Source organism: Podarcis vaucheri (assembly GCF_965113315.1).
Source record: "Podarcis vaucheri genome assembly, chromosome: 8".
NCBI classification, from domain to species: Eukaryota; Metazoa; Chordata; class Lepidosauria; order Squamata; family Lacertidae; genus Podarcis; species Podarcis vaucheri.
This window is the reverse complement of record NC_138766.1, coordinates 61,393,836-61,419,280: the sequence shown is the minus strand read 5'-3', so window position 1 is coordinate 61,419,280 and position 25,445 is coordinate 61,393,836. Positions and strand designations below refer to the sequence as shown.

Sequence of the window (25,445 nt, the reverse complement as noted above, 5' to 3'; positions counted from 1 at the left end):
ATTCACTTAACTCAGTGTTGTTTGCACTGATTGACACCGGCTCTCCAGGGATTTTGACAGGGGTCATACAATAGAGATGAGATGAACTTTCACATATTTCCAGCCGCTGTTAAATGTAGCTTGGCATGCTATAATTGCCAGTCTATAATGCCGGTGCTGTCAGTTCTGGTCACCTTTTTGGTGGTGTGAATGAGGGACCTGTATTTGTCACCTCTGTCCTCACATTAATGGCCAGGTCTGTCAGAGTGCCACCTTGATTGATCAGGGCTGTATTCATGTTCATAATGTACCAGTTATTCTTCAATTTGAAATACACTATACAAAATATTAATATTGCAGTGGGAAATCACAGTGCCATGTATTTTTACACAAAGCACTTATATAGTAGTTAAGATTTTGCTTTTTCCAGTTCCATGTAACAGCCTGAACGTAGACCAAAAACAACAAAAAAAAATGTGGTCAGGGAATTATAGTAAAGCACAGTATGTAATAACATGGCAATACCTTGTTCTGATTTATTTCAATCTGTTTTTTGAAAGTGATTATAAAGGCTGGACAGCTTTGCACCATGCTGCATTTGGAGGGTATACTCGCACAATGCAGATAATTTTGAATACTAATGTGAAGTGCACAGATAAAGTGGATGAAGAAGGGGTAAGTCTTACGCAATCTTTAGCAATATATGATAAAAGTATTATGGAGTAGCCCCATGGTACTACTTGGCATATAAGTCTACAGAAGGGCAGCCATATTCCAGTTCCCCAAATCTTGGCTGACTAACCAGCACAGTATGCACATTATTTACTGATTAGGCAAAACATGTGGTGCGTTGGGAAAAGGTTAAGCAACCCTCACCCTGTGGGACGGGGGCATCGTAAATGGGAAATAAATATGTGACTGTTTCAGTTAGTTCATATTCTAATGGCATTCTATTTGACATGTTATCCTTGTGGAAAAGAACACGGCCCTCCATCTTGCTGCCAGAGAAGGCCATGCCAAAGCCGTTAGACTGCTTCTTGATGACAGTGCCAAAGTACTCTTGAACAAAAACGAGGCTTCTTTTCTTCACGAAGCCATACACAATGGGCGGAAAGATGTCGTAAACACTGTCATCTTACATAAAAGGTAAGAAGCACCTGATACCCAACAATATCTAGCATAGAGATCTATTATTTTTCACACTGTGTGTCTACCATACCATTTTAACAGTTTGATTTCTGTACCATTCACATTTGCTTTCCCCCATGAATTTGTACTGCTCTTTCTCTTAAACGTTATCCTTGGAAAAAGTAGCTGGTTAGAGAGGAATTTTGAATATCTTTCTCCACACTTCTCTCTGTGAGACAAGACAGGGAACATATTTTTTTTGTCTGTGAGGCCAATCCTGATCGGGGGGAGCTCCTCCTTTAATAATTTATCTGTTCCTATAGCAAATTCTAGGGGACGCGGGTAGCTCTGTGGTCTAAACCACAGAGCCTAGGGCTTGCCGATCAGAAGGTCAGCGGTTTGAATCCCCGCAACTGGGTGAGCTCCCATTGTTCACCCAGCGATTTCCCTGCTTTTGCCTGTTTAATTGCCTCTGCCACTTCCTGAGATGTTATTGATGTATTCAGATCTATTAATTTCTCCTCTTTGGTTTTTGGTAGGTTATTCTCTTTCAAATACTTACCTATTTCTATATTTCCCCCCTTTCCTTTCCTGTATAAATCCATGAAATATTTAACAAATGCTTTCCTAATTTCCTTCAAATTATCTATAACTTTTTAATTTAATTTGATTTGATTTATAATATTCTACGACAAAAATATTCTAAGTCCACTCAACTTGGTTCTTTTCAGATGGGAAGAGACTGTTGTAACATTTTCTCACCATTCAAGTACAAATAAATGTCCTCTAATAGAGATGGTTGAATATCTTCCTGAATGTTTGAAAGTAAGATTATATACTGAACAATTTAACTTGGGATTAAATAAACATAGGTTTGGATCACATGTAAAAGAATCTGTTTTATACCTTGTCTTAGAGCCTTGTGTGAGTAAAGTAAAACTAAACCTTTGGCCATCTGTAACGTATCAGTTGGAATCAGAATGTCTATAGTGATTAACTGAAATAATAATTAAATCCAAAATGCATGCAATGTGGGTAGCAGTCAGTGAATAAAGCCAGCATGAGAAGGTAATAAAAAGTCACAACAATACATGAAAACCACAGCATATTGCACATTTCTCAGCTGAATGTAATAAATGCATATCAATCAATAATGAAGAGTCTGCATAAGCCAGCAAACCTCCCAATTGTGTGAAGGGCTGTGCCTGAAAAGGGAGGTTTTGGAATAGTTTACTACATGATTCTTTTTCATAGAGCCTGAAACTTTAGCTTGGATGTGCATTTGAATTTGGGGTTTTTGAACTGGAAAGATTAATTGCACTTTTAATTTTTGTGAGCTATTTCAGTTCTTGTCCATATTGTAGCATCTGAGTGACTCATTGTGTCATTTGGAATTGCTGTCCTACACTTTTGAAGAAAAAAATTACCGTATTTTTCGCTCTATAACACGCACCCGACCATAACACACACGTAGTTTTTAGAGGAGGAAAATCCTTAGGCATGCCACCCGTAGGCATTCCCTCCATAACACGCACAGACATTTCCCCTTACTTTCTAGGAGGAAAAAAGTGAGTGTTATGGTGCAAAAAATACGGTATTTTTATCTGAGCTTGGAAAATCTGCTTTATGGTTGCATAACACTTTTATTATTAAATGTGTTCAAGTGTTGTCACAAAGCACTGAAATGCTTCTTTTTCTTCTCCTCTTGGTCTCTATAAGTTAGTTTTAGACAATTGCATCACTGAATCATCAGAAGACAAGGCATCCAAAGATTTCTGTGTAAGTTAAAAGCACCGTTAAAAAATTGGAGACATTTTAGAGTTGCTAAAGCATCATGATTCCTGGCTTTGTATTGTAATACGGGATTATCATCTTATGAATCTAGCTGTGTATTGTCTTGGCTTGTATTCTCTAATGCTCCTGGGCATCCTCATAGAGGCAGAGGGGTCTCCCATCAGAACTGTTAAAGCAGGGCCTTTTGAGAATAAGGTATAATTTTAATTTGTTGCATTGCACGGTGGATGTACCTCTTTCGCTATGGCAGTAATGCTGGGAGCAACTGCAAGCTCTTGAAAACAGAGTAGCTACTTTATGTTAGGATGTTGGACAGCGTCCCTTGCAACTAAAATAATATTAAAGAAAATAGATGTCTCATCGCTTACAATATTTCTTTTTTATTTCTTTTTCCATTTCAGGATTCATACTTCCTGAAAGTACAAAAGTGTGTATGTGTTTAGTTTTTATCGTGAGTTTATTTGTGTCTAGTAATGCACTGTTTTCATATGCTAAACAAAGATATAACCATATTGGCTCATATGAACTCAAATTTGAGTATATATTTTAGAGAATATTCAAATTTTAGTAGACAGTGCTTGCACCTTTTCATGGTTTGCTTCAAAGGCATATAGGAATATACTGTTCTTTGTTGTTGAAAGTTAAGCTGAGATGATCTTGCTTCATACTTGTATAGGTTGAATATAACTTCAGATATCTTCAGTGCCCACTGAAGCTTACCAAGAAATTAAAAGAAGATGATGATATTGTGTATGAGCCACTTATCACTCTTAACGTAAGCTATGCTAATGTGATTTCAAACCTACTACTTTATTTTGTTTTGTTTACTCTATATTATATTTATTTTAATACATTTATAAACTATTTTTTCCAATTTCTTAAGTGGCCGAGTTGTTGCCAGTCACCCAACCAACACCCACTTTTTATGACTCCCTCCAGCCTACTGCAACCCTCTGTGTTATATCCCAGACAATTCAAGAGGTTCCTGCAACCCTCAGGAGTAGCTTTTGGGGGGACATGGAGGACTTCAATGGGTGCATTAGCAAAAACTGGGTGTTCCACTTAGCACATGTGGAAGCGCTTTCCTCTAGAGCAAAGCCACTCTTGTTTCTATCTGAATTTGTTTAAAGCAACATTTTCTTAATTAATAACATTTCATTTAAGACATTCGGTTTGATATTTATCCTGACTGTCTGCATCAGGATAAACATAAACATGATTTGAATGATGTTTTAATTAACTCTTGGGAGAATGTGAAGCTTCCATCAGTATTTTCTCTTCCTGGAGTATAAACTGGTAATTTTCAACTCTTAAATATTTTTCACATTTTTAAAATAAAGATACCACACTGTAATGTTTAAAGATGTGTGTGTGTGTTTGTGTACACACACATATGTTTTCCCTGAACCTATGAAGCTGTTAAGAGATAGCTTTCAGTTACAATATTAGCTTGAAAATATTTAATTGCATAAATGGACAATCTGCATCTCCCCCCCACCCCAGGCCATGGTCCGTCATAATCGTGTTGAACTGCTCAGCCATCCTGTCTGTACAGAATATTTACTCATGAAATGGTAGGTATTTATATTACTAGGATCCTACTGTTCCACTAATTTTGTTCTTAGTAAGGTTCATTGGCAGAGAGCAATCTCCACTGAGATTTCCAGTGCATGGACATGGGATTTATAGGAGCTGTATAACCAGTATATCAGGCTTCCGGCAAACATCATGTACATGAATTGTATTTATGCATATTCCATTAATTTAAGGGAAAATGAAAGCTGCTTTCAAGCTGGCAGAGACGTCTAATCCTTGTTGTTGAGTTTTACCAGGGCGGGGGAAGAGGGGCGGAATCCTATTTATGCTTTCCCCCAGTGGCATAGAAAATATTGACCTTTGATAATACTACGAAAATACGCATGGTGACCATTTTAGGTGCGTCCAACTGATATGCAATCACTGATGTGTGGGTCCATTTGGATTATACACACTCAAAAAATGTGCGGGGGGGGGGAGGGAAAGGAACTCCTGTGCGAAGTGGTCACCGTCTATAATACCAAATTAAATTTTGCTTTACAGGATGGCCTATGGGTTTCGAGCACATCTCATGAATCTAGCTGTGTATTGTCTTGGCTTAATGCCTCTAACGCTCCTGATCATCCACATAGAACCAGAGGGGTCTTCCAACAGAACTGTTAAAGCAGGGCCTTTTGAGAATAAGGTATCATTTTAATTTGTTGCATTGGGACAGTGGCTGTATCTTTCACCATGGCAGTAATGCTGGGAGTGACTGCAAACTTTTGAAAACAGAGTAGCTACTCTGTGGGGATGGGGGGGTGAACAGCGCCCCTTGTGACTAAAATAATATTAAAGAAAACAGTTGTCTCACCATTTACAATATTTCTTTTTTCTATTTCAGAGTTCATACTTCACAAAAGTGTGCATGTGTTTAGTTTTTATCATGAGCTTATTTGGGATCTGCAAAGAAATAATACAACTCTTCCAACAGGTATGTATATATGGGATCCTCCTATTAGAGGGTCCTGGTTGCGTGCGGGCCCTGGGACTTCACCCATAGGGGTTAATTGGTGGGGGAAGTAGCTAAAGCCCAGGCCATAGCCCCTGGCTCACGTCAGGAGGCTGTTTTAGCCAATCCCCGGAGGGTGGCGTGATCCCAGGGGCTTTAAAAGGTGGCAGCATGACACAGCTAGGGGCACTGCCAAACACCTGCCCTCCCTCCCTAGAATTTGGTAGTTTCGTCTGGTCTTGCTTTGGTTTGGGTCGCCTGTTTTGGAACAGGGGCTGGGTAGGGATTTTTTCCGTTTGGCAAATTGACTCCAGCCACTTGGTTTTTGCCTACCCCTTAGCAATCGTCACAACTTGTAAGGTGGCGGTTAGGCATTGGCTCAGTTGGATTGTGGAGAGGGGAGCTGTGGCCATCACCTGCCCCTCCAGGGACTGGGTATTCTGTTAAAGGAAGCTGGGAGTCCTGGATCTTGTCCAAAGCCCGCTTGAGGGGCTAGGGCCATGCCAGGACCACAGGAACCCCGGGGTGAGCTTCGGTTGGTCCGCATCAACATTGCTCCCTCGTTTGGTTTACCCCATTGGACTGCCACCCAGAGACGTGGCATCAGTTATAGTCGGGAGTCAATGCCTAAGCCAATATCACTCATGTGATTGTAATTCAATAAAGTTGTTGCCAAAATTTGCCCAAAAACTTAAAACTGAAATATGTGTCTGAGTGAAGTTATTTTCGGGGGTGGGTCCGGGGCCTCGAGGTACAAATATATACACACGTGGCCTTCCTTTCACATTTCTTGAAGTGTTTTTTAATGTGCAGTTAAAACAAAGTTCTGCCTTTTATCCTACTTCACGACACAGAGAGAACATGAGGTGTCATCTGTTTTAATTCATTTTTGACAGTGTTAACACCTATTTTTGTCTTTTATACTCTAGAAACTTAAGTATCTCTTGGATTATTCGAATCTCCTCGACTGGACAATATATACTACAAACATCATTTTTGTATCATCTTTATTTATTCAACTTCCAGTTCGTTTGCAGTGGGAGTGTGGTGCAATTGCTATATTCTTGTCTTGGATGAATTTCTTGCTATATCTGCAAAGGTAAACTATAGTGCTCACTCTATGACAATGTAAATGGCTATAGTTGACTGTGAACCAGGGATGAGGGAGCTACCTTATCTCACATGGTATCAGTCAGCAAGGCCAATGAGTCAAGATGTTGGGAACTGACATTAGCTGGAGGGTCACAGGGACCCTTAACCCTGATGGAGAGGTAGAGTCACCTAGGTTAAAAAGTGCTATTGCTACTGAAGGAGAAAGTGACTCAACCACTATGGAAACTGTATATGGAGGCCTAGATCTTAATTACTAGATTGGGCCAATTATCAGTGACAGTTTGTCAGCTTCCTTCACAGAAGCATAATATGTTGATGCTATATATATAGCTGGTGTGTGTGTGTGTGTGTATGAATGAAGACTGTTAATTATGGTTTTTTTTCCATATATATCTTCCTAGATTTGAGAATTATGGAATATATGTTGTGATGTTTTGGGAAATTTTGAGGACTTTGATCCGGATCATCATTGTCTTCTTCTTCTTGATGTTAGCCTTTGGGCTCAGCTTCCATGTTCTTCTCGGTTCACAGGTTAGAAATGTCACCATTGTGTAATACTTGGTTTATTAGAAATAGAAATTACATTGATTTACAAAAAAAAATTTCCCGCAACAATGCATAATATTATGAAAACTCTTCTGTGTGTTTTGCACTGGACAGTCATAAATTCTGGGACTAATGGCCAGCAGGTTGATGCCTTTGTTATTTCAGGCACTTGAACAACAACAATTTATCCCCATCTGACTGGGTTGCCACTCTGGGGCAGCTCCCAAATAAATATTAAAAACACAATGAAACATAATAAGTGAGATGTACTGCTGGAAGGAACTTGTATTCCAAACACTGGAAATGATTTTTTGCACTCTTCTGTTAAAAGTGATTGTTGTTTAGTTGCTTTATGGATTTCCTCTCTTTTTTTTAAAAAAGTTTGATCTTAAAGCTATTTCACATGATGCCATATGTATTTTATGTCTCCTTTTTCTCCTTTTGAAAATTTCTTTGTAGGAAACATATGGCACTCCATATCTTTCTGTAATGCAAACATTTGCCATGATGCTAGGAGATATCAATTATCGTGAAGCTTTCCTTGAACCAATGCTTTCCGATCATCTGCCATATCCATTTCTGAGTTTTGCAATGCTTGTTATCTTCTCTCTCCTTATTCCAATCCTTCTTATGAACTTGCTGGTAAGAATTAAATGTGTTAAATATGGAAGCTGGTGTTATAGCCAAACTGCTTGCATATCTGTCTATCTCTCTAACTTGTATGTGAGAGACAGGGATAAATTTTCTTTCAGAAAATATTACAGATGGAGTAGATAGCAGCATTGACAATTTTTGTGTTTAGGCTTGATGTGGGCAGACAAATCCACAGTCTTGCATTTACTGCCTCAGAGGAGGCCGACTTGTACCAGGTCAGGCTAATTGTCACTGTCATCTTTTCAGCACCTGCTAGAAACACGTTTTTTTAGAAAAGTCTACAAAGATATTTAGAAAGTTGATGCTAGTTTTCATCTGTTTTTAGTTTATTGCTACTTTATTTATTTATTGTATTGTATTGGTCGCTTTATTTTTGCGAAAGGCAATTCAAAGCGAATCACACCCAAAGCACAAACAAACCCAAAACCCTGTATACATTAATTCTGATTAAAAGAAAGGCTTTACAAGAGAGAATTCAAAATTTAATATTATAACAATTCAATAAGAAATTGCTATCTAAAACATATAATCTCTTACCAGACTGGGAATTGATGGATGAAGAAGTGAAAGAAACAATGATCAAATGGGCCCAAGATGTCGGACATACTATTTATCTAGAGCAATGGGAGAAACTCTGACGAGAAGATATTCGATTTACCGCCTCATATACAATTAAATAAAATTTTATCAAGATGTTCCATAGGTGTTATTTAATACTAGTTAAGTTGGCAAAGATGTATAAATTGAAATCCAATCTCTGTTGGAAATGTGGCAAAGAAATAGGAACAACAATACATATGTGGTGGAGGTGTAAGGAAATTAAGAAATTCTGGACAGTAATACATGAAGAATTAAAGAAGATGTTGAAAATATCAATAAATAAAAAACCAAAGATATATCTTCTTCGATTGATAGGGAGCTAGAGTAGTGATTGTGGCCAAATGGAAATCACAAACTCTACCTTCAAGGGAGGAATGGATTTGTAAGTTAAATGAATACTTAGCTTTGGCAAAGTTAACAGCTGTTATAAGAAATCAATTGAATGAAAAATTAAAAAAGGAGTGGAAATGCTTCGATGAATATATGGGAAAATATTGCTCAAAAAAAGATATGCTAATATGCCTAGATTAAAAATGCAAAGTATTTAAATTAATGCAAGTTAGTAAGGAAGGACAATAAGACTGTATAGATGAATCAAGAAATATGTAGAATGCAAAGATAAATGTAATTTCAAAATGTAGAGGAAATCGAGGGGGGAGGGACAAAATAATATGATGTTTGATTGAGGATGTAAGTGATAAGTATGTGTGGGGATGGGGTTGACATGGTGAAGACTTTATTTATTTACTTCCACATTACATCATATTGCAAATAAAACAAAATGTTCTTCTAAAAAAAAAAAAGCAAAAAAACCCTGTATACATTACAACAAAGAGAGAGAGAAAATACATTGAAAACATCCCTCCCATTTCAACTTTTTGAAAGTCTTAAATTATTGTTGTTAATTCTTCTTACTGATTTGGTTTTATCTTTTCTGAAAACTGCTTTGAGCAGTTTTTCTGTTTTTACAATCATGCGGGGTAGAAATTTTATGAAATAAAATAAATAAAACTGTGAATGCCACCAGATAAAGCTGTGGTATTATGCGAAAATGCTTCCTAAATCTGGATGCGAGCAAATGCTTTGTTTCACTGCAACATAATTACATCCAGTGGTATACTGCATAGCTGTCAACATTTCCCTTTTTTTAAGGGAAATTGCCTTATTCCGAATAGGATTCTTTGCAAGAAAAGGGAAAAGTTGACAGCTATGATATACTGTAAGGTTACTTTTAATTTTGAAAACCTAATTCCTTATACATTTGGGAATAATTTATTTCCTTTCAGAAATAATGCTAATGTGGAACAGAATGGATATTCAGGAAAAGCATGGGAATCAAAATGGCCTTGTTAACTCTGCTTTGTGTTTTATAGATTGGCTTGGCTGTTGGTGACATTGCAGAGGTACAGAAATTTGCAGCACTGAAAAGAATAGCAATGCAGGTTTGTGACAGAGATTCTGGCTATTATATTCCTTGCAATGGGTGAAACTTTCCCTTGGGCTAGCATTGAATTAGAATTGAGAAATACCTTGGTTTATTCTGAGCTAATTCATGCTAAATGTGGTCATTTTGTTTAGGTCAGTCTTCACACAAATTTGGAGAAGAAACTGCCATACTGGTTTCTCAGCAGAGTTGACCAGGATTCAATCACTGTGTATCCCAATAGGCCAAGATATTGTGGATTTATGGTAAGACGGATGAATAATTCCTTCTAAATTGTATTCTGTGTCCTATGCATTCATCCAAACATATACATACAAGGGGAGGGGGTGAAAGTTGATTACTTAAATTAATGAATTTTAATGAATGATTACTTAAATTAATGAAAATAAAAAAATTCCTTCCAGTAGCACCTTAAAGACCAACTAAGTTAGTTCTTGGTATGAGCTTTCGTGTGCATGCACACTTCTTCAGATACACACTGCCAGATACACACTGAATCTATGATTTTTTGTTTTTGCAGAGTGTGTTTCAATATTGCTTTGGCTGTAATGATATAGCAGCAAATACGCAGAATGCTGACACATCTTTGGAACTAGAAGTATTGAAACAGAAGTACAGGTATTTTTTATTGGGTGTTTCTTCTTCTTTCTAAATGTTTGTACAAAGAAAAATAGAGTCTTGACAGACTCTAGGGTTGTGCGCTCATCTCACTCTATAGGCCGGGAGCCAGCGCTGTCCGCAGACACTTCCGGGTCACGTGGCCAGCGTGACAAGCTACATCTGGCGAGCCAGCGCAGCACACGGAACACCGTTTACCTTCCCGCTAGTAAGCGGTCCCTATTTATCTACTTGCACCCGGGGGTGCTTTCGAACTTCTAGGTTGGCAGGCGCTGGGACCGAGCGACGGGAGCGCACCCCACCGCAGGGATTCGAACCGCCGACCTTTCCATCGGCAAGTCCTAGGCGCTGAGGCTTTTACCCACAGCGCCACCCGCGTCCCATTGTTCATACTACTAAATAGTTAATCCATTTGCCTGCAGATATTTCCCTTTCTGTTTTTTCACTGTGGATTGATGCAGTTCTCTGGATCACAATTAAATTAAAATAGCCTAAAATATAGAAATAGCATAGCTTAAAGTAGTATAAGTACGCTTTAAGTATTTTTTTTTCTTTTCAACAGATGAATGAACTATATTGAAAGTTTTTTTGTATTTAATGTTATGAAGAGTTCTGCATCCTAAAATAAATAAATAAATGTCTTTTTGTGTTTTAGGCTTAAAGATATTGCAGCACTTATGGAGAAACAGCATGACCTCCTTAAACTGGTTGTTCAAAAAATGGAAATCATATCTGAGGCTGAGGATGAAGACACAAACGATCTATTCCAGCACAAATTTAGGAAGAAGCAGTTGGAGCATAAAAACAGTAAATGGGATACAGTATTAAAGGCAGTGAAATGCAAACCTCCCGAGATCTAGAGCTGCCCCCAGCAGCAGCTGAGGGAGGTGGCTTTCAGGCAGGAATCATTCACCACATGTGAGGCAAGGAAGAGAGGAGATGAAAGTTTGCCCTTTACCCAAACCATCCAGATGTAGCAGTGAGGGTACCCTGGGCAGCACTATGCAAGTGTATAGTTGCTGACTAGCAGACCCCGTAGTCTTCTCTGTTTTAATTATCCTAACTAGTCAGCAACTACTTGCCTGTAGGATGCTATCCCTACCTCACGTTTCTCTGTGATGGCTTTTGCTAAGAGTGTGCTTAGCACTATTCAAGCATACCTCCTTGCACTTAGTTGTCTAAAATACTCCCTTCCCTCCTGGCTGCCTTTTGATGGCTATGTTTGAAAACTGGCTATCCCTTCCTACTTATCAGAGGCTGCTGGTTTCTGCCAGAAAACCACTTCACTAGCTACTTCTGGCTGTAGCGAAAACACTGTTTGAACGTTGTTCTATTTTATGTCTATATATTTCTGCCTCAGCTATTGCTAAAGACAGGGCCTCTTCTTCTCCAGTTGCATGGTTATAATAATACTAATGGAGTTTGCATAATGTAAAGAGAGATGTTCTTGGCCAGAGAGTGTGTTAAATACCTCTTAACTCTTTATCTTATCACATGTAACGTGAACACAAACGAAGAGGATAAGCAATGACTTAATGTAGCAAATAGCTGGTTCATAGAATACTCAGTCAGCACAGGTCCCAGTTAAATCACTGGAGCATCTCAAAGTATACGTGTAAGAAGTATATGAATAGGAAGTACAGTTGACTTGCAACTTGTGCAATTGCAGCTTTACATATTTGGTAGCCTGCCGTAATCGCACAGATATAATACATGCAAGGCGGAGAGCTTAAAAAAATCTTTCCACACCAGGTTTTCTTGCAGTGGAGAGCTTTTAAGCTCTCAGATTTATTTACTGGCTCTGGGAAGCTCTTGTGTATGATCTGGGAAGGTCTCGCAAGATATTGTAAACTGCCTTGTGTATAAAGGTAAAGGGACCCCTGACCATTAGGTCCAGTCGTGACCAGAAAGGCAGCTTACAAATTAAAAGTGAAATGAAATCTCGCAAATGTCTCCAGAGTCAGTTAAGCAAGACAGAGAGTTTGTTACACACGTAACAGAGCACAGAACAAGGTAGTATAGTCCTTCAGTCTCCCTTCCTCAAAGCACTGTGATTAAAGAGCTCCAATCAGCCGTTCTCAACCTGTGGGGGTCCCCAGATGTTGTTGAACTACAATTCCCATCACCCCTAGCTAGCAAGGCCAGAGGTCAGGGATGATGGGAGTTGTAGTCCAACAACATCTGGGGACCCACAGGTTGAGAACCACTGAAATTTCCAGCCAGTCACAAAATAGATTTCTAACCTGCCTTCCTATGCTGGCATCATCTGTCTTTTCCAAGCAGGAGATGGAATGCTTCAATTTTTGCAGACACAACGTCTGCAGGTGGTTTTATTTTTAGAATATCAGAACCTCTTAATTTCCTTATATAGTTTCAGAAGTGGTTTAGAGAGATCCTGCTTCAGCTCAAACAAGCCCCAAATCTGTACAAAGCAGCCTCCTCAGTACATAGCTCAGAATTCATCCAGATCTAATGCCCATTCCTATGCATACACTTGGATTTATTGTATATTGATTTAAATTGTGTATGACCCAGTTGCTCCTTTTCACTCTCACTTCTGTCCATGGGATAGTCAAACCCTCTGCTTAGCTCTCAATCCATTGAACTTTAAGGGTGGAATCCTGTGAACACTTACGCATGAGTAAGCTCCACTGAAATGGGAGAGTGTGACAAAGTATGAGCTTCTGAAATAGTAAATGCTACTTTAAGAAGGCACATTTTTGTTCTCTGTCATTTCTGGCAGCCCTAGTCATTTCATATTCTATTCATTATAGCCTCATTCATTTTTCTGTACTAAGTTAATCACGGTGGATTCCTAGCTTGTCTCCCAAAGCATTTAGTGTTTTCCATTCCAAATGCTATGAAATATTCAGGTGTAGTAAGGCCACCAGCCCTGCCATGATTCGGACAGAATGGATAAATGCCCCTCCCCCCCATTTCACAAGCAATTAAAAAGGGTTGTTACCTTCAGCATGGAGGACTTTATTCTTCAGATTGGACAGTTTTCATGTACTTAGTGCACAATACCTTCTCCCTTCCCTACACACAGTTCTCTCAATGTTTCAGTTTGCTAAACAATGGGATGTTTCAGAACTGTGTCTTGTGATAAATGATTGAAAGCACAGTAATATTAATGAACGGGAGAAACTAATCAAAAGGATTTTCATTTGTTTGCCCCATCTGTTTCTATTTTTCATTCATTTCTCGTGATACTTGGAAACTAATGGGGCTCATTCATTTGTTTTTTAGGGTTTTTTTGGGGGGGGGAATTGCACCCCTAGTTAAAATGACTAAATGCATATTTACCTGTGGGACACAATAACATAGAAACAGAACACTGAAGTACAAAGGAATATGGAATTAAATTGGGGCATGTATTCGCTTGATTAACAATCTAATGCAGCTTGCTTAAATCTCACTTGTTTTATCTTAAGCACTGGCTCTGCTGTATCACAATTACATGATGTAACCTATTAAGCATGGGCTAAAATAATATGTCAGTCTGTGTTGCTATTAACCATTGTTGGAACTGTGTAGCATTCTTCCTTTTCCATAAAGATCTCAATAAAACTGTCTTTGCCTACGCCTAACAACTGTCATTCATTCATTCCCTTTTGTGATTACATATGTGATTTGTTATCGCATTTATAGATTGCATTATTTCTTCTCTATGTGGAAATGATTGCTAGATAGATATAGATGGATATCTTAAATAGCACAGCTCTGCTCTCTTTTAAAGGGGGAGGAAATTTCTGTTCGGCTTTCAGAAATTCACATGGAGGGTGGCTCTTTCGAAGTGACCGGAGGTCAAACTCTGCCTGCCTATGCAATGCTATGCCTGCCTATGCAATGCTATTCAAAGAAGGATTCTAGCCTAGTGGTCTTCCTGGTATGCTGCCTTTTCATGAACAGGAAGAGTTTGACAATGTGACATTCTCGCCTCTAAACATTTCATTTGCCCAATTCTACTAGATCTAAAGTAAGAACATAAGACGAGCCCTTTTGGATCAGGCCAATGACCCATCTATTCCAGCATCCTGTTCTCACAGTGGCCAACCAGATGCCTATGGAAAGCCAGCAAGCAGAAACTGAGGGCGAGAGCACCCCCCTGTGCTTGTGATGCTGCTCAGCTGCTATTCAGAGGATTACTAAATTCCTGCTCCTCCAGTGTGAACTCTTGCATTAAGTGAACTGGGCTAAGAAGCTGAAGGATCTTTATCACCTATGTGCTCTCCTGGCACTATGGTGTGGTGCCTTGCTAGCACGGGGACAACATCCCTAATGTTCCTTTGCAAAGCCTTTGCAATTCAAGGTATCCAAGTAGCTAGAGACAGGATGTGCTCATGCACCAGGTATCTACAGCTCTGTGGCGCTAGCACAGCTGCGTCTGGTGAAGTGAGTTTGTGAAAGTGGAAATGGTTATTTGCAGTGTTGACAGTCCATCATAACAACACTAGAGGGCAGTGAGTGCTAGTATTTTTTTTATGGGATTTTATCTGGCCGCTATAACATTTGTTTGGATGAAGAAAGGACCGAGTGCCTTAACCTTAGTAGTGGAATAAGCTACAATTTTACTAGCCGATATTCCAAGGCACAAAACTCAGTGACATTTGACACTTCTAGGGAAAGTGTGTAGGAGTGAGCCCTTTTACCATGTCCTAACTATTTGCTGGTACATATGTTTTCTTCTTTCTTTAAGCAAGTGATTTGGAACGGTTTGTTTTTGTTCTGCTTTTGTCTCACTCATGAAGCAGCTGTCATGGAGGCTGGGAACATGCATAACACTCTGTAGCCCTCGCCAACCCCAGATGCATATCTAAAGTTAACCTCAGAGCCACTGCTTGGATTTGGCTGTCAGAGAAGACCGTTTCGTTTGGTGGTGTTAGCAGCTTCCCAAAGCTCCAAGTGGTTCTGTTTTATTTACTGAGACCTAGACACAGAAGTTTCACAACTCACGAAGATGTACAGCAACTATTTTTACACAGTTCAAGGTAACCACACAGCTTGGAAACCCTCAGCACAACTGCAGGCCTCAGTGTTGTCTGGCTCCAGCACACTAGTGTTGCTGAGGGAACAAGGAAACACAAAATAATTTCATATTATTTGAATATCATTTTCAAAATCTACTTGTGCCTGCATTTTAAAGGTACTATAAATATTAATTTCCAAATATTACATGATACACATATATAATAAAACAGATTAGCATTCAACATGCCAATATTTCTTTAAAAACAGTGTGTTGTTCCCTGCAGAGCCTCCTGAGGGTTAAGACCAGCAGATGTCTTGGTAGTGAAGGAGAAGTGTCCTGGGATAGGGCATTCTCTGTGGCAGTCATGGAATTCCCTCCCCACAAAGATGTGTCTGGTTTCTTCAATATACAGTTTTTTGGCTCCTGAGATTGGGGCGGCTCCGCTATGAATCTTAAACTTCAGGGCCCCTAATCCCAGTGGGGTCCCTGAAGCAACTCTAGTCTATGTTGCTATAAAAAGTTTGCTTCATAAAGTGTCTCAGGCATGTATATAACATTTCCCTAATTTTCATTCTCTCCATAACTCGAAAACTAAAAGGCATAGGAATTTTTTTGTCCACACCAGTGACTTTGACATGTGAGATAATCCAGTACAGCAATTTTAATCAAAATCTGACATGTAGTAGTTAAAAAAAAAAGAAGTGGTGACCTGTCATGGAACGACCCCCATTGAAGAAGATAACCGTGCTTACCCAGACCTCATTGCTGGTTGTGAAGGGGTCCCCATGACTCTTCAAGCTTCAGGGGCCCCCAAATGTAGTTTTGCCACCGCCTGAGATGTGTGTTTTCAGGGCCTATTCCTGTAACTGTACACTGTTTTAACTGTTTTAAATACTGAATTTTAAACTGTTGTATCCCACCTTGCGACCTGCTGGTGAATCGTGGGTAATAAATGTAATAATAGTAAACGTTGCTATTATAATTATTATGGAACCGTAACATATGGCCAGTGCAACTCTTCCCACAGGCAAGCCATGCATAATAATACAAAAATGAGGTGAAGTCACTGCGCCAGTTGCATCACAGCATTCAGAAACACCTTAAAACTGTGTAGGGGCTGGACGAGACAGATCTGGGTTGTGTTCTCTACCTCGCTGCCTCCTGAGCACTCTACCCTGGGGCAGTTGCATAGGCAGATAAGAGCTCATCTCTGCAGATCTTGGGATTGGATTGTCCTCTGTCAGGGGTTCAGGGACAGAGGCACAGGTGAGGGGGGAGACGGAGAGCGATGGGGAAGAAACCCAGGACAGTGAGGAAGAGGATGACAATGACTTGAGGTCTTCCATGAGTCTCTCAAGTGAATCGGAGGATTCCCAGAAGGGGGCGCCCCTGGTCAAGCCAAGGGGGGTCACAGGGGGGACTTGCCAGGAGCAGGGAAGCAGCAGGGAAACCCCGAGTGGGAGTGGGAGATTGGGGTCGGCTTCCCAGGAGGAACGGAGTGAGAAGGGTGGAGTTCCCAGTGTGACACACGGAGCAGAGCAGGAAGGAGACAGGGGAAGGAGATCGGGGCAGGACGTCCTGCCGGAAGGGGCGGAGAGTAGTACAGGGAGTAGTGTAAGTGTCAAGAGGAAGGTCAGGGGTAGCGAACGCGCACCAAGTTCAAATGTGGAGGCGCGCGGAAATGGAGAGAGCCCGGAGGAGGAGCCTGGCCCCAAAGCACGAAGGAGGGGGGAACAGGCATCTGAGGGATCCGCTTCAGGAGAGAGCAGGAGGGAAGGAACCCAGGGGGGCAGAAAGACCCTGCGGAAAAGGAAAGACAGGAAGAGGTGGACTAGCACAAGCCTCTTAAGTTGGTGCAGGGGCGGGACCGATTCAGAGGGGACTTCAAACGTCTAGGCTAAGAGACACGCTGCGCGCCTCGGTTGTGGAACCAATAATGAACTGCAATAAACATCCTTGTATATAAGAAGAGCCTGGCGTTGGTCTTTTGTGAGCTGAGACCTGAGGCAGCCCTGACACCCTCTAATGAATGGGTCGAAATAAGTTCCACTGAGGATTTTCTTTTGAGTCAAGTTAGATATGGCCAGGACAACTGTTTGACCTACTTTATGAGGCTCACAATTAGCCTTACTGAAGTCAAATTTTCAAGGTGCAAAATTACATTTTGAGCAAGCTTCCAATGCTAGGACAAATAACTGTAACACAACCCTTGGATAAACTGTTGTTTATTATGAGTGCTGGGGATTGTAGGTCTGTTAGGGAACTCCTAACAGCACCCTTAATGAACTACAGTTCCCATGATTATTTGGGAGAAGCCAAGAATGTCAAAGTGGTACAAGAGTGGTGTGGATGTGATCATACTCCCGTGACCTCTGACCCCTGGCAATGCTGGCTGGGGCTGATAGGATTTATTGTCCAAAACTTCTGGAAGGCATCAAGTTGCCACCCCTAGGCTATAGGCATACAGAGGATTATAAACTTTTTAAAGGATTAGAAATATATTTTACATGAAAACAATGTTGGAAACCAGCCATTTCTAGAATTGAACTACAGAGAAAATTAGAAATAGCGTTATGCAACATATTCTGAATAGAAATCCAACACTGTGTGAACCAATATGAATGCTATTATTCAAAATTCAGAAGAGCAAAATAAAATGTTTGCAGCATGCGATGAATTAGCAAATGCATATTTGTGACCTTGAAATGTCATACAAACTATTACAGAGCCCACAGAAGGGAAAGGAACCTACAATATTCTTACAATATTGGCGGGCTGGGTGGGTGGGGAATGCACCAATTAACAGAAGTGAAAACTAAACCCAACCTATATTCCCAAAGCAGACAGCTTAGAAAAACATTTGCATGACCCATGGTCATACAAAATAACCATAAAACAGCAGCCTCATGAATAAAGATAGCCAAGGAAAGAAGAAAAGGCTACAGGTCTCCCCCAAAAGGTGCATCAATATCTCCAGATGAAATCATGAGATTTGTTAAGATACACATGCTTGGGGCCAAGTCAGGAATGGAAAAGGACTGCCTGATTTGCAAAAGATTAGGAAGGCAAACATCTCTACCACAATATCACCTAATTCATTGAAATAATACAATACAGTGGTACCTCGGGTTACATATGCTTCAGGTTACAGACTCCCAGAAATATTACCTCGGGTTAAGAACTTTGCTTCAGGATGAGAACAGAAATCGTGCTCCAGTGGTGCGGCAGCAGCAGGAGGCCCCATTAGCTAAAGTGGTGCTTCAGGTTAAGAACAGTTTCAGGTTAAGAACAGACCTCCGGAACGAATTAAGTACTTAACCCGAGGTACCACTTTACAGAGATACATATTTCAATGGTTTTTGGTACAGGAGTGAAGCAAAAAATGAAGTGAAAGAAAGGGTTTGTATATGGATGGTCATTTACATCTATATACAAGGTGGATCCTGCAAACTCACCACCATATGCCTGTAACCACTTGGTAAGATGGTCATCCATAAACCGGTCATCCATATTGTCCTGTCAAGTTGTGATGCAAATTCTACCAGGCTAATCAGAATTCCAGGAAAGCAGGAGAGTGGGAAGATCTTTTATAATCAGTTGAAGGGAAATATAGATGACCTGCTAAGTGAGTGATTATATGCACTCTGTGAACAGGGTTGGTTCTATTATTAGGAAGAATGAGGTGGCAGCTTTAGGCAATCCCTCCCACTGCTCCTGAGCTCCAGCCATTTTCTTCCTCCTGAGTAGCTTCCTCAGAGGAGAAAATGTTCCTGCCCTGCAAGCCCTTGCTGAGTGGTTATCATCAGCATTTAGAGACGAATGCTCAGTGAAGTTGAGCTGAATACAGAATCCCAGCTGGAGGAGCATCCCTGCATACAACCACACTGAAACTCTGGGTTTAGTAAAATATGAAATCTAATGTTTATTATAGACAATGCATGTTGATAGGAAAGATTATAGTTCTATCTAGCTAAGGTGGAATGGCATTGAGCCATGCTTGCTCTTGCATTTCAGCAAGAGAGCTCCAAATATGTTTTCTTTCTCATGGAGAAGAAGTAGTTGGGGTAAGGACTGCAACTGTAAGATCCTGTCTGTGAGTCCTGGAAGACCTGCTTCTTGCTTGCAGGCCTCTTCCCACTTGGCTTGGGAGGGCAGAGCCCTGACTGACTCCAGCTACAGAAGCTGAGGCTGATTCTTGTAGCCCAGTCCAGCCTTGTGCAGGTCTACAATCTTGTCCCTGACATCCTTGGACAGCTCTTTGGTCTTGGTCATAGTGGCTACTTTGTGGAATCTGCTGGATTGATTGCTTCTGTCGACAGGTGTCTTTTGTACAGGTACTGTAATGAGCTGGGATTACTGGTAAAACCTCTCCCTTACAGCAGGTGCTTCTAATCTCAGCTCGTTACATACAGCGAAGATACCAGGAAGCCTGACATCTGGCCGGTTGATAGGGGGTCAAATACTTATTTCACTTATTATAATGCACACAAATCTCTGACTTTTGTCTTCTGGGTTTCTGGGGGTTTTCCTGCTGTTATTCTGTCTCTCACAGCTACAATAAACCTACCATTAAAATTATGGACTAGTCATTTCTTTGTCAGAGGGCAAATGGGCAAATTTAGCACGGGATCAAATACTTTCCCCCCTCACTATAGCAAGGGTCAGGTGCAGTGCTGAGGAACTAACAGCAAGGTGTTGAAGGACAGAGTGCCACATAAAACGCAATCTACCCAGCACCCCATGCTCTAGCCTGCTAGCCTCAGGTAGGGGTGGGCCTATCTGTCAATTGGGGTTCCTTGCAGTTCTTACAAGTCTTCACATCAGTTCTCCACATTTCATTTCAGTTTGAGATTTATTTATTTGTGAACGAAATGAAAATTCCATCAGCATTTTGGTATGAATCTATCCTAATAGGGGAGGTGTTTGTATGGAGCTTTGCCTAATGTACACATTTCTGCAAAGCAATTTCCCCTCATGCAACACATTTGCCATTTTATCTGTGCCTTTTTATGCACACTTCAGTCTAGTATATACATTTTTTCACACATTGCTTGACTGAAGAAAATTTGGAGGAGTGCAAATTTTGAAGGATGGCTCTTGTTTCCATCTGAATATAGTTCCAGAAAATCTGAACTAAGTAAGTTTGCTATTAAATGTGAACTGAGTCAAATTTCTCTGCCATCCCTACCCTCAGGTCCAATGGAGGACACTGTCCTAGCCTAGTGCCAAAGGAAGACTGAACTGCCAGTGTGGCCAGCTTCAGTGGAGTGGGGGTTCACCCCAGGCAGCAAAATGTATTGGGGGTTGCATTGCTGGGAATACGGCAAGTTATCCCATTCTGGGCCATTCTTTGACTTCAATCTCGCCCCCTCTGTAGCTGCAAGTAGCTGCAGAGGGGAACAAAAAATAGGTATGAGCACCCATCTTGTTTAGTTTTTTCCCTTCCATGGCTAATAGCAGCTGGGGAGGTTTGGTGAACTGGCATAGGTGAAATGATTCAGTCCCACTCCCCAATCCAAATTCAGCGCTCTCTCTCTCTCTCTCTCTCTCTCTCTCTCTCTCTCATTCTCTCTCTCCACATAATAAACAAAATACTCAGGGAACAAATGGCCCAGTGGTCAGCAACTAAGTTAGCCTGGGTTGGGAGACCTGATCACAGCTCTCCCATGTTACCTTGCCTAGTTTACCTTTTGGTTTCTCTTTGTACCAATATGCAAGACATGGGTGCCTGCTGCCTTCGGAGAACTTGCCCTTGGCCAGAAACTAGAAAAGGAGAATTTTGTTCCCATCCCTTATAGAAACTATGATTCATAGAAGCACGTACTTGTGAGTTTCATAGTCTTAAGTGCTTTCCTGTATCTGGGCCATAGATAATGAAGTCAGCCTTTGGAAAGGGAAGCGGGAAGCAAAGGCAGAGGGGATGATGAGGTGCAGGTGAATAATCTGTTGGTGCCTGAGCTGGAGACAAGCAACAAGGCTGGTTATTATTTTGATTTTCAGAAAAGAAGATGAGCAAAGATGTTGCTAATACCTCTCAGCAAAGTAAGAAAAGAGAGAGGCACATGCTGAGAGAGTTCAGAGTGGGGTCAATAAAACAAGAACACGAACCATGAGTCACAACTCCACTCTAGCTGAGCTGTAAAATCGACATCCAGCTATATGAATAAGCTCAACAAAACCTAATGAGTCCTGAGATGCTCATAAACCATGGGCCTTAAATTTTTTTGATGCTTACTGCAAATCAAATTTTCTTACAATCAATCATGCAAAGTCCAAAGTCCTAATTTTCACCAAGAGTCGAAAAACCTACAATTGGAGAATAGATGGGAAAGCCATAGACCAAGTTTTTAAATTTCAATACTTGGGAGTCCTTCTCCAACACAACATGGGCTGGAAGGTCCATCTTGCATATGTATTAAATAGAGCTAAAGCCCTTACATTTGGGCTACTGCGTTTTTTCTTTTCAGATGGGGCTTTCCATATTCCATCAGTGTTAAAAGTTTTCAAGGCAAAGGTGATTGCAACAATAGCATATGCAATCCCAATATGGGGGTCCTTTGTTAATCTAACCCAATTGGAGGTAATCCAAAACCAACTGCTAAGAAGGTTGCTAAAACTACCCAGGTGTGTAGGCAATACAGCTATACGACTTGAACTAAATGTGACATCTCTAGAAACCACACTATGGAAATGCATCCTCTGTTACTGGTTGGCATTATGGCATAAACTCCCAAATCTCCACCTGATACAGTGTCTCTGGAGAGATGACTTCCCTAGCCCTTGGGCAAAAATAATACATGGGAAACTTGTGTCCTTAGGACTATCCCCATCTGAACTACTAAAATTGGATTTAATTTCTGCCAAGAGAATTATAACTCACAGATTAGAGGAGATCGATTTACAATTTAATATTGCGACAGGTGGTGGCACCTGTTCGCCGATAAACCTTGGCTTAACACCACCAACAAAACTCCCATCTTATTTAACTACCTTATCTGTGGTGATGCACAGGTATGCCTTTATAAAGGCTAGATTCAATGTTTTCCCATCAAATGTGTTGGGTAACAGACTCTCCAACGGACAGATCTCACTCCTCTGTGACTGTAAAAGTGGATCTATAGAATCGTTATATCATATAATCTTCTGTTGTCCATTACATTTGGCTTCACGGTCTAAGTTTCTGGCCCCATATTTATTGAGAATTGCTGACAGACCTCAGGAAGCCCAAATAATATACTTATTAAACGACGAAGACTCAAGTAGATCCCTTGCAGTCGCTAGATACCTGATTAATGTCTTATTTCATAAAAGGAGAAATGGATCACTGTATGACTCTGACAGCTTAGCCAAACTTAAGAACCATCAATAAGTGCCAGAACTAAGACGCATATCCCCGAGGGATTTGAATTACGGTTGACATAGAGGGAGCTTATTGTATATAGTGTTTACTTAATTGAAGTAAAATTGGTTTTATATGGGTGTTTTAACTTGGAACTGTTTAAATTGTTTGTTTATGGATAAATCTTGATGTATTGTTTTAGATATGGGCCAATGGCCGTAATAAATCAAATCAATCAATCATGGAAGATCTCAAATGAAATCAATTTTTAAAATGTCACTATATGTGGACATTGGCTTTGGCTTTTCTGTTTTTTTCTAGCTATTGTGACCATTACAGTTGCCGCAATGAACATCAGTACTTAAAAAAAAAACTAAAAAAACAAACCCAGACTAATTCACTGTAGCTTGAATCTATATGGATGGATGGGCATACCTGATTTTAAGCACATTTACTTGGAAATAAGTCCCACTGTAAACTTATGCTCAGCAATCAATACCTGTTTGGTCATCTGAAGAAGTCCAGAATAGCTAAAAAAACCTGCAGATAATAACACAATAAAGTTAATTCAAGGGTGCTGTATTCTGGATGTTTATGTGTGTGTATGTGTATGCATACCTTTGTTCCACAATCAGGACCACTTTACCAGGTCAAAACTAAGGGAAATGTCATTATAGATCAGGTGTGGAGAACCTTTGGCCCTCCAGCTGTTGCTGAACTATAACTTCCACCAGCCCCAGCAAATATTGTTAACAACCAATGACAATGGGAGTTATAGTAGTTCTGCACACCTGCTCTATAGCAACATTTCCACCTCATAATAAAGGCCGCAACAGTTCAAGTTGTGAGGGAATAAAATGGCCTGAAGTGACTCACCCTGTGGTGATTGATGGTACTCATTTGTGCATATAAAGTTACTGCAAGTGTGTCAGCATTTGTAATGTTTCCTCTATACATTAAAGTATATGGTAGGTGATGATTTCATAAAATGTACTGCAATTAAATTATCAGGTAGCCCAAAGGCAAGTAGGATATTCACAATCGTTTAATGTAGCAGAGTAGTAAAAGGCAAGAAATGGACAACAGGTGGTAAAATGAATGGAGTGTGTGTGGTCCTTCATAAATCCTTTCTGAAAGTCTTCAGAGTCACAGATATTTGTGGCTGCCCTTATTTGGTCTAATGTTTCACGTTGGCACTTCTAAGAAACTGCCCAGCAAACTCTTTTAGCAGGGGACTCAAACCAGTAAGAAGTCCACTTTTCAGAGGTGGGGATGGGAGATAAAGTTGGTTCAACTGACACTTTAACAGAAACTTCCTTAATCTGTGCTCCCCAAAACAATACGGGGAACAAAACACAGCTATCCTTTGAAATGCGCACTTCTCCAAATTTTGTTATGCAGTTCTCCAACCCAAAACTGTGCACAAAAGTGTGTTTATCTTAGAGGAAAGGGGGGGTGCATACAGTATATTAGTGAAAATAACTCACAAAAATGCATTTTATTAGTAGACATTGCTTGCAAAAACATGTATATTAGGAAATATGTAACCTATTATGACAGCATCAGAATACATTTTCTAAGTAAGGATTAGTTAAATTTGCAATAATAGCATGTAGAAACTGTGCCAAATTAAGTGTGAGCAAGCTTTCGGAAGCACTCAAATCCAAAAGAGCCCCCCCCCAATATTTTTTCTTGGTTTCAGAATCTGAAGCTTAGAACTAAAAATGGATTTCAAACAATTGGAAACGGGTTCATAGCTAATGGATGTATAGGCTATAATCCAGAGCCTATACACATGAAAACACTGTTTACCTTCCGCTGGAGCGGTACCTATTTATCTACTTGCACTTTGACGTGCTTTCGAACTGCTAAGTTAGCAGGAGCAGGGACCGAGCAACGGGAGCTCACTCCATCGCGGGGATTCAAACCGCTGACCTTCTGATCGGCAAGTCCTAGGCTCTGTGGTTTAACCCACAGTGCCACCCGCGTCCCTGGCATAAGGCTACATACTTGCAGTGAATTACATCAGACACTTTAGAATTACTCCAGATAGATTGGAGTACTTACCCCTGTAATAACCTGCCCATATAGTAGGATTGGCAGAGAAGTTCTTTCATGGTCCCACCTATAAGTAAAGCACATCTGTGGTAGACCCAGAAGAGGGCCTTTTCTGTGGTGGTGCCAAGTCTGTGTAACTCTTTCCCTCCTGAGACTCAATCACTGTTGTAACTGGGTATCTTCCATTCTCAATTAAAAACAAATTTCATTCTCCCAGGCTTTTACTAGGGATTGATGTGCTATAAATTGAATACTGTTTGCTCCAGCATTGCTGTGGTGGATCTTATGCTGAGTTGTCTGCTGTGAATCTTTTGTTTTACTCTTTTTGGTGATATTTGCAGTATGGCTTATATATGCATTTTATTTATTTTTGTAACACACTCTGGGATAAGGAAAGTCATACAGGGTGGTATATAAGTTCTATGCATAAGCATACATACTGAAAGAGTAATAACATTTCCGGGACCTGCCATTTAAGTGGGGATGGTTCTGATTTCAGTGTCTCAATTCTGTAACCATACTGTACACAAATTCAAGGCTCTGCTTCATGCACAAAAGGTGCCAAGGTCAGTTATTATATGAACATCTACAATGAAAAGAATCTCAGGAAGACACAGTAGCAAAGTCCTCTGCCTGAGACCTTGGAGCACTGCTGCCAGCCTGAGTCAACAGT

The 25,445-nt window shown here is 40.4% G+C and overlaps 1 protein-coding gene across 5 annotated transcripts in view; it reads left to right on the top strand.

Moving 5' to 3' along the window:
• TRPA1 (transient receptor potential cation channel subfamily A member 1) overlaps window positions 1–25,445 on the top strand; it is a 387,382-nt gene that overhangs the window by 18,729 nt on the left and 343,208 nt on the right. For 2 of the 5 annotated variants that reach the window (XR_014222177.1, XR_014222178.1), the window contains exons 13-27: window positions 540–654; window positions 959–1,125; window positions 1,839–1,932; window positions 2,827–2,886; window positions 3,578–3,676; window positions 4,405–4,475; window positions 4,981–5,122; window positions 5,321–5,410; window positions 6,358–6,527; window positions 6,943–7,072; window positions 7,547–7,729; window positions 9,715–9,783; window positions 9,920–10,030; window positions 10,306–10,403; window positions 11,059–12,271. Coding sequence is in view for 3 of the 5 variants with exons in the window: in XM_082233760.1 (XP_082089886.1) it covers window positions 540–654; window positions 959–1,125; window positions 1,839–1,932; window positions 2,827–2,886; window positions 3,578–3,676; window positions 4,405–4,475; window positions 4,981–5,122; window positions 5,321–5,410; window positions 6,358–6,527; window positions 6,943–7,072; window positions 7,547–7,729; window positions 9,715–9,783; window positions 9,920–10,030; window positions 10,306–10,403; window positions 11,059–11,263 (1,804 nt within the window). In the remaining 2 variants the exon portion in view is untranslated. Of the gene's footprint in view, window positions 1–539; window positions 655–958; window positions 1,126–1,838; window positions 1,933–2,826; window positions 2,887–3,577; window positions 3,677–4,404; window positions 4,476–4,980; window positions 5,123–5,320; window positions 5,411–6,357; window positions 6,528–6,942; window positions 7,073–7,546; window positions 7,730–9,714; window positions 9,784–9,919; window positions 10,031–10,305; window positions 10,404–11,058; window positions 13,997–14,375; window positions 16,344–25,445 lie in introns of those variants that run through there. The other 3 variants (XM_082233760.1, XM_082233759.1, XM_082233758.1) reach the window with 2 other exon arrangements.